The sequence below is a fragment of the Ostrea edulis genome, chromosome 1 (assembly GCF_947568905.1).
Source record: "Ostrea edulis chromosome 1, xbOstEdul1.1, whole genome shotgun sequence".
Lineage (NCBI taxonomy): Eukaryota > Metazoa > Mollusca > Bivalvia > Ostreida > Ostreidae > Ostrea > Ostrea edulis.
Window position 1 is genome coordinate 106,554,135 of NC_079164.1, and position 10,080 is coordinate 106,564,214.

A 10,080-nucleotide genomic window follows, 5' to 3' on the forward strand; every position below is an offset into this window, starting at 1 on the left:
TTCCTTTTTACCTTTCCACAACAATTATTGCCAGGACAACGCCCACTGATTACAATGTCGATGTTTGTAAATTACATACTAATTTTAAACTGATTTCTAGAAATAACGTAACATATTAGCATATATTAAATAAATATTACATCGTCTGAATACATTTTTTACAATCGAACAGGTGCAATTGCAGGGTTTATATTCCGAGTAATAATCAAAACAAAGCATGTGATTTTCTAACGTGGCGTCTTGATGACGTCAAAATTGGAAAATCTGATTGGTCAATTAATGACAGGTGTCACTCAAAAACCACGTGGTGCATTGATATTTTCCTAGCGTTGAGTGTTTTGGTCGGGCCGCGCCATCTTCCTTGAATGTGCGTTGTTTTACGTTTCCTTGGACGAAAATTGCAGTCCGACACGTTTTACATTCAGCAAAGGATATACTTATTTCCTCTGCTTCTTAAAACTTCAAATCGAGAAGTGAAATGAGTCTGGATACTTTGCTAGAAGCTGCTGAATTTCTGGAATGGCGTAACCAGTCCAAAACACGTGGTATGTTGCGCACATGGCAAAATTTCTGATAAAATTAAGTTGTAATTTGTCAATTGTAGAAGCTTAAATGCATTGTATAAGTTTCTAGCAATACTGCTTTTGTCAATTTGTGTACTTTGTTCGAGTATTAGTCGTTAAAATACCTCCTCAAATGCTCAAAATTTGTACACAAAATCGTTGTACATGGTTTGGTCTCGCTTTCATTTTTACCTCATTTGCATATGTATGAACACGCCATGAAATGCTATTTTACATCCCCTGCAGTTGATGAATCTGCATGTCGAGTATCCTCAGCAAACGGATCCGACACATCACAAGATTCATACAGTTCTGCAAAAATCATCTACATGGATCCAGACGACGCAACGTTACGGCGGCGTGCTGGAGGGTAAGGGGTTGAAAATGTAAACAGACTTGACCTTGATGTATCACCCACGTGCTTGATGACGAAACAGTCGATATGTCCATTACACAGCATACATGTAGGAAGTGACATCGCAACACATCTGTCATGCACGATAAGCAAAACAAGGGATCTCATTTCACAAATTAATTCCAATATGCTTGCACTGTTTGAAAAAGACATGTATTTTTATTAAACCAGTGGATTTTAATGCAGCGTCTATAATACACTGTATACCATATTGTGTATACATGTATATTCCCCTCAGGAACCTTTGAACCTGCATGCACAAATGTAGATAACTTTGACAGATATTTTTTAAAACTAAAAAGTTAGAAAGATTAAATTCTTTTTCTAGAAAATGATGGTCTACAAATTTAGAAATTTTCTGTTAAAAATTAAAAAAGTTGGAACTGTTTTTGAGAGCACACACAATGATTTTGATGAAGATGATTAACATTTCAGAGCTGGGACCAGAGAGGTACACAATAAATTAGAAAAAAACAGGTGAATATACATACAGTTTTATTTTGATTTGTCATCTTTGTCCATTCATATGATATTGATTTCATGTTTTGTCAGCTGATGGTCATACCATGTGCATAAGCATTATTAATTCATTATTAAGAAATGTTAGGTATGCAAGTGCATCTTAAATATTAAGGAAAATTATGCACAGTGTCATGTGCATTTGACTTTCACTATAGTCATTTATGTATGACCATATATTGATACATGCAAAATTGAAAGGACATGAATTTTTTTTTCCAAACTAAGAATAGTTACATACAGTGACTAAAATGATTTATCTGGCATAAACCAGGTGTGTTCTTTATTCAACAATCAAGGGCCCTCTAGAAGCTTGAGAATATATATATGCTATAACATTTTGGAACAAAACTTTAAAGTTTTCTTGAGTTTTATGAATGTACAATACCTTATTAATGACTTATATGATAAGCAATATATTGGATATGTGCATATCATTGTAGGAGGGCACACCTGAAAGAATGCTTCGATATTTTAAAGAAACAAATTCCAATCTTAGAGGATAAAAGAACATCAAATCTTTGCATTCTGCGTGGCTCTATACGATATATTCAGGTAATTTATGCAGAATAAACAAAGTAACTTGGTGACATTCTGAAATTGATATAATGATAATAGGTTTTGTAAATTTATTAGTATAGAATTAAAACTTGTATCAACATTGGTACGGTTTTTGGTGAATGTGTGAATTTGGTAGACATTCAGTGATTATCTATATTTAGCAACGAGGGAGGGGGCGGAGCTAAAACTAAGTACAGTATGTAGGTCAACCTGGCAACCAGGCTTTAAAATCCAGTACATGGTAAATTTTGATTGGTTCATCATATATAAACACCAACACGTGAGATATGCCTTACAAACTAAAGAAAGATAATTCAGGGTGAAAAAACTGTAAACTTGATGATCATGCATTTTAAAGAAAAAACTTCTTTTGTTTATTAATTTCCATTTGGTATTTTAGGCAGTAAAAAGGAAGGAAAAAGAATATGAACTAGAAATGCAAAGATTAGCTAGGGAAAAGATTACGCTTCAAGAGAGAATACAACGTTTAAAGTTAGAACTAGCTAGGATGAATATTGAGGTGGATCTGAACCAGTGGGTTACACTTCCGGATGAGCAAGACACCAATTCCACGTCGACAGCTACAGGTGATCAGATTACCTTCATTTCAGACTGAATTTATACCTGTGCCACAAAGCTTGGCCAAGTTCAAGTGTAGCAAATTTGACCATTATTAATGACATTGACCTTTATCAGTCACATTCCTTTGACCCTTTTAACCTAAAACAATGTTGCAACTGTCAGATCTTTGTGAGAGTAGACTATTGGTTGATACAAAGAAATGTTGAAAATTTCAGCTCTTGAAATTATTTACTGTCAATGGTAGACAGTATGTTGGATTGTTTGATATTGTTTAACATCCCTCTCGAGAACATTTTACTCATATGGAGACCTCACCATTGCCGGTGAAGGGCTGCAAAATTTAGGCCTGTGCTCAGTGCTTACGGCCTTTGAGCAGGAAGGGATCTTCAAAACTTTTTTACTCAGCGAAAGGAGCGAGAATGTAATTTTTTCATGAAATCACACTGTAAGTCATCCTAAATTTGTGATGTCATAATGGCAATCTTAGAAGGGAGTCACAGTACCAGTAATTGGAATTGCCCTTATTAAATAGGCCCAAATTGGTGGCATAGAATATTGATTTTGATTGGTTGCTGAAATTTTACATTCCTTCAAGAACTTTCACTCATATAGAGATGTCACCAGCTTATACTAGGGTACCTTAGTCCTTAGATAATAGTTTCATCAAAAAAATAATTGTGCATAGCAACCACCCCCACCCACCCACCCCCCCCCCCCCCCCCACCCCCCCAACCCAAAAAAACCCAGTTGCTACGGTTTTAACAACTTGGGTCTGTTGCAGCCTGGGATTAAACCAAGAATGAGATCTTGTGCACAAATCTAGCCTTCTGCTGACTAAACTACTGTGGTGGTTATCCTCACTACAATTTATTCAACTAGATACATTTCTTAAAAACAACCGTCTTTTAGATATCTTCATCTTAAAATATCAAAAAGAAAATAGGAAGATTCTAATTGTGATGTGATGAGGATATGTAATTTATAAAACTGTTATCATATGCTTTCTTTCAGAGCAAGGAAGTCCAATTTGTAGTGACGATGATGATGATGTTGATGAAGTCACAAGTCCACATAAGTCATACTTGGGTAAGTTAACATTGTAAAAACCAGATGGAAACTTAGAGACTATGCAGCGTACTGCTTTGTTTACTTACATTCCCTGCCCATCCCATGTGGGGTACCTTGGTAGCACTCTCACTTCTAACCGCTGGGACCCGAGTTCGATGCCTGTGATTGGCAGTGGTAGTATTAAACTGGTACCCTGTTGACCTCGCTTCTCTCATGTGCAACAGGTAAGCACCAATTTTTGACAGCCAGGATTTGGGCTGTATCGTTATCTCACGCGCATAACAAGAGTTCAATTCAAAACAACAACCACGCTAACTTTGACGTCACAGTCGACTACACTACGTTACGAATACAGTGAAGTAGGCCTATGAAGCGCGAAACTTCGTAACGTAGCACAGTAGACTTTGACGTCATAACTAGACTACAACAACTCTACCATTCGGAATCTCTCTAGTGAGACAACTGACCAATGAAATTGGCTCATTTGGGCTAACCAAAGTACCGCTTACCCGTTGTTTGTGTGTAGCACCAATCAGCGGGGTACCAGTTTATGGTAGTATGTGAGGGGGTATGGCAGTCGCCCGCTAGTACATGTGGGTTTCCTCTGGGTACTCCGGTTTCCTCCAACATAAATGACCCCCTAGCGCAAACATCCGTGCATCAAAGGACCCCATTGGAAATAACCTTTTGAGCTTTCATCGTTTATTAGTCCCCTACCAACGAAGTTGAAGGGAACTATAGGTTTGCACTCCATCCGTCAGTCCAGTTTTCTGCACTTTTTTCTCTGTTCTTGCAGATATTCATTTTATATTTGGTATGTTGCTTTGCCATAACAAGTTTCAGATTAAGTTTTAATTTGGTCCGGGTCCGATGATTTTTCACTTAGTTATGGCCCTTGGACTTGGAAAAATAGCACGAATTATCGGTTTTCTGGACTTTTTTTGGTTGTGCTTGTAGATATTCATTTGATATTTGGTACATTGCTTTTCCATAACAAGTTACAGATCAAGTTCGAATTTCGTATCGGTCTGTTGATTTTTCATTAAGTTATGGCCCTTGGACTTAGAAAAATATCATGAATTATCAGTTTTCCGGACATTTTTGGTTGTGCTTGGCACTGCTTGCAGATATTCATTTGATATTAGGTACATTGCTTTGCCATAACAAATTACAGATCAAGTTCGAATTTCATCTCGATGCGTTGATTTTCCATTAAGTTATGGCCCTTGGACTTAAAAAATAGCATGAATTGTTAGTTTACATCCAAGTTTCTGATCTCTGTACATAAGAATACTACACTCATTAAAACTTCTAGCATAGTAATACAACAATATATAAGTAAATTATTCATGATCACCTACATGTCACAGTTTATTGACTTGGTTAAAGACCTAAACCTAATTATAAATTTGTCTTTTTCCTGGTCTAGTCTCTACTCGAATAGTAGTTGATTTCAAACCATTCCTATCTTGGTTCCCCAATTTTCCCTTTTACCATAACTTACATAAATAATGAACTTTGAATATTGTTGTGGTACAGTGATTTTTGCAACCAGTAGGGGACTATGTATTGTCATTCAGTACTCTCAGAATGCTTGTTTATGTTGATGTATACTTCAGTTTATGTATGTCTGACATCATTTTAAAAAGGGTGGCAACATAAAACATTTTTGGGGTTGTTGATTACCCCCCCCCCCCCCCCCCCCTTTCCTTCAAAGAAGAGGGGCATATTGGTTTGCACCTGTCGGTCGGTCGGTAGACCACATGTTGTCCGCTCAATATCTTGAGAACCATTCACTTGATGATAATGATATTTATACCCCCCGCAACAAGTTGTGGGGGGGGGGAATACTGGAATCAGGTTGTCCGCCTGTCCGTCCGTCCGTCTGTAGACGCAATGGTTTCCGGACTCTAAAGCATTATCCTTTCCACCTACCGTCACCATATCATATATATGGACTACCCATGGGATGAAGATGTTCCCTATCGATTTTGGGGTCAAAAGGTCAAAGGTCAAGCGCACTGGACATGGAAGTAGCAATATGGTTTCCGGGCTCTAAAGCGTTATCCTTTCCACCTACAGTCACCATATCATACATATGGACTACCCATGGGATGAAGATGTTCCCTATCGATTTTGGGGTCAAAAGGTCAAAGGTCACGTGCACTGGACATCGAAGTAGCAATATGGTTTCCGGGCTCTAAAGCGTTATCCTTTCCACCTACAGTCACCATATCATACATATGGACTACCCATGGGATGAAGATGTTCCCTATCGATTTTGGGGTCAAAAGGTCAAAGGTCACGTGCACTGGACATAGAAGTAGCAATATGGTTCGGTTTGTCATGCCATTTGTTTTTTACACTCAGAAAAGAGGTAGTTTATACCTATTACCAACACCCTTTGGGAGATTGGGGTAAGCGGGGGGTATTCTTAGTGAGCATTGCTCACAGTACCTCTTGTTCATATGTGGGTTGGTTATGAGTAGAAGAGGACCCCTATTGTTTTTCAGGTCAAAAGTTAGGACATAGGAATATGATGTCCACTCAATATCTTGAGAACCCTTTGCTTGAAAGACATCAAACTTGGCACACTGGTACATTCTAAGGAGTAGATGACCCCTATTGATTTTGAGGTCATATGGTCAAAAGTCAAGGGTCAAACTGGGCATAGGAATATACTGACCATTCAATGTCTAGAGAACCCTTTGCTTGACTGACATCAAACTTGGTACACCAGTACATTTTCAGAAGAAGATGACCCCTATTGATTTTGAGGTCATGCGGTCAAAGGTCAAGGGTAAAAAAATGGTCATAGTAATATAATGTCCGCTCAATATCTTGAGAACCCTTTGCTTGACAGACATCAAACTTGGTACACTGGTACGTCTTCAGGAGAAGATGACCCTATTGATTTTGAGGTCATGTGGTCAAAGGTCAAGGGTCAAAATGGTCATAGTAATATAATGTCCGCTCATTATCTTGAGAACCCTTTGCTTGACAGACATCAAACTTAGTACACTGGTGTATATTCAAGAGAAGATGACTCCTATTGATTTTGAGGTCACATGGTCAAAGGTCAAGGGTCAAACTGGACATATAATAGATTGTCTACTCAATATCTTGATAACCCTTTTGCTTGACAGACATCAAACTTAGTACACTGGTACATCTTCAGGAGAAGATGACCCATATTGATTTTGAGGTCAAAAGTCAATAGTTGAACTGGACATAGTAATATATTGTCTCCTATATTTTAGGAATTATTTGCTTGATTGACACCAAACTTGGTACACTGGTACAGCACAAGGAGTAGATGACCCCTATTGATTTTTAGGTCACATGGTCAATTCACTCTTGACGTAGGAAGATATTGTCTGCTCAATATTTTGAATTGATGATACTACTATCAATTAAATGATGTGTGTGTATAACCCTTTTCAATTTTGCACCAATTGGGGGGGGGGGGGGGGGGGGGGGGGTGTGCATATGTGTTTTACAAACATCTCTTGTACTTAAGTTGAAGTTGATACAGTTTTTATAGTTTGATCTCATAATAAGACAAAGTTACATGAGGATGGATCTACCTTATGGTTATGTGGTTTGATTGCTAGTGGTCAGATAGCTCAGTAGGTAGAGCACCTGACTAGAGAATTCAGGGGGTCTGGGTTCAAACCCTGGTCTGTTCTGTTGCATTTTCTCCCTTTCTGTTACATTTTGGTGCTGTAGACTGGAAATGACAGGTGAAAATGCCTGTAAGGGGGTAAAGATCCTGGGTTGATGTCTTCCAAGTGTGAAGAGATTTAAGGAGAAAGGAAGGTTGTGGCTAACCGAGTTTGATCGCTGGGGGCCAGATAGCTCAGTTAGTAGAGCACCTGACTGGAGATTCAGGGTGCCTGGTTTTGAGTTCTGGTCTCATCTCTTGCATTTTCTTCTTTCCTGTTAAAGTTACCAAAAAGTTGCAGCTGAATTTGACACTTGTGTCAATAAGTTTTCTTGTTAACTACATTGGTATAGTATGTTATATAAGGGTGGGGGGGTGGGGGGGGGGGTGTCAGGATGGGGCTACAAGAAGGATTTAAAGTTGCACATAGGAATTACAAAACCACAGTGATACTTTTTTTCCCTCAAGTCAATATGTAAGCATTGTTATATAGTGTAGAGTGAAATTTGTTTACACCATGACACCCTGGCCCAAAGTTGTGCACAAAGGAGGACGATTTGGATTTACCATAATAATACTTGTGATGAAATGCAATAGATCAGGTCAGCAGTGTTTCTCATGGGTCTATTGTTTTAATATCTCCCTCTTTGATGACGCTCCATTTGAACAAACCTGACTCTGCTTTACAAATAACCCTTTGGGTTTTTGGTAAGTATGGTTGATATTAGCTCAGTGGTTCTTCAGAAGAAGTCTGAAATGTGAAAAGTTTACAAACCACTTATAGAGAGACAGAGACAAACTTGATCAGAAAAACGTGCTTGAAGTTTCAATTCATATAAGCTTAATCTTGTCAGGAACAATGATAGTAGAATGCAAGAATCTCCATGTAGTGTGCGTTCAAATCGGTTCAAATCATGTTTCTTGGGCCTTGGACAAAGCCACAATAAAGGTTTAATATTAGGCCAATTCAACTTAATTAGTAGACTATCATCCAGGGTCAGCAAAAAGTATGGGGCGGGTGGGAGGATTTTATTTTTCTACCATATCCAAAGCATTGTTTTTACAGTCAGAGCACTAATTATTTAGAGATCCCATTCAGCTTTTGATCATAGTCATCGTAGTTAACGAGGAGTTGATAATTTGCATCTTTGTACCTACCATGGTGTGTTGATTACAGTAAAATAAGCGATAGTTTAATTGTTTAATTTTATTTTTATAACATCAGCTATTTGATTGATTTTAAGTTTCAACAAAGGAAATATCGAGTCAGTTAAGACTTTAATGCTACAAAATCTCGTGCTTTGCTGAAATGAACAGGCTTGTCCGGGTTGATATTTTCACTGAAGATTCTCATTGAAGATTACCGCGATGTAGACCTCATCTCAAAAAGTTTGCAAATTATTGTGCGTTGTTTAGAATTCATTATTTCTGCAAAAATATTAAGTGAAAATTAACACTATTAGTATAAAATAAAGATTACCGCTTGGTCAAAATTTTTGCTGCGTATTATACACCCGAAGTGCGTTTTTTCACCAACTTTTAGGCTCAAAGTGGGGGGTGCGTATTATACACCACTGCGTATTATATTCGGCAAAATACGGTAATTTTTATTTTCTGAGGAAAATATTAAAGACAAACGAGGTTTTTTTTCCAACAGATCCGCATCATTTAATGGCAAATGGATACCAATCTATGCTATTTTCATACACTAATTCCAGGTTAAGCTTTAATTTAAGGATATATATATATATACAGGGTTTGACACCAAGGCACGTCCGACCGACCGAGTCTACTAGATGATAGTTCTGGTCGGGTAAATTGTCGATTTACTAGTCCGACTGGTCGTGTTGATAAAATAAACAAGAAACTTTACTATAAACAATAAGATATTTTATTCTTAACTAAGAAAATCACTGTGAAGAGTTAACAAGCAACTTTGAACCGCGTGATGACATAATCTCTATTTTTAGTTCTAATAACTAGTCGCTGTCGGAAGTGATGTTTTACGAAATTTACTCAATGTTAATGTGTTTAAAGTTATGTTGCGGATAAATAGATATAAACTGAATTTATTTTCATTTGAAAAAAAACCCAGTTTATTTTAATTGAAGATAAGAAAGCGTCTATAAAATTAATAAATTACATTGTAAACAGCCATTTTTCGGTGTTGACACGTGTGCGGAAATGTCTCTATATTCAAATACGACTTTTCGTCCTCAAGGAAAGATGTCCCGAGAGATTCAGAAAAAAAAAGGAATAGGTTGGGAAGAAACAAAGCAGGGCTTATGAAATAGAAATTTTAAAAAAATCGGTTGAGGGCATTTTATTCTAATAAATTGACGAAAAAATTTCTGTGCCGGGTAGAATTTAAAGAAACAGAAAATGCGTTTGAAAATAAAAACATCAAATTGAATAACGAGACTAAAGATTTTTTCGAGACAATTAAATACGTTTTAGTTGAAACTTAATGTTTGTCATTTTAATTAAGTATCTAAATATGGAGAAACAATCAATGGGTTTTTTTTCTGGAAAGTTGGTCAGGGCTAGTGGATGTAAGGTCAGGTCTAGTAAAAATCATTTGAAGTAGCCCGACTGGTCTAGTGCTCAAAAAAGTAAATGTCAAACCCTGATATATGAATTTTTATTTCAAGAACCACAAAGATGTCTTAAAATGATGATATGGAAGTGTCCTCGTATGTAAATTCCAT

The 10,080-nt window shown here is 37.2% G+C and overlaps 1 protein-coding gene across 2 annotated transcripts in view; it reads left to right on the forward strand.

Annotated features, from left to right (window-relative positions):
• The first annotated feature begins 290 nt into the window (after positions 1–290).
• The window catches only part of LOC125667547 (max-binding protein MNT-like), a 20,263-nt gene continuing 10,473 nt past the window's right edge, over positions 291–10,080 (forward strand). The window contains exons 1-6 of one of the 2 annotated variants that reach the window (XM_048901085.2): positions 291–545; positions 810–933; positions 1,414–1,455; positions 1,941–2,052; positions 2,459–2,645; positions 3,652–3,726. In XM_048901085.2, the coding sequence (XP_048757042.2) occupies positions 479–545; positions 810–933; positions 1,414–1,455; positions 1,941–2,052; positions 2,459–2,645; positions 3,652–3,726 (607 nt within the window). In that variant the 5' untranslated portion in view covers positions 291–478. The remainder of the gene's footprint in view (positions 546–809; positions 934–1,413; positions 1,456–1,940; positions 2,053–2,458; positions 2,646–3,651; positions 3,727–10,080) is intronic. The other variant, XM_048901096.2, reaches the window with a different exon arrangement.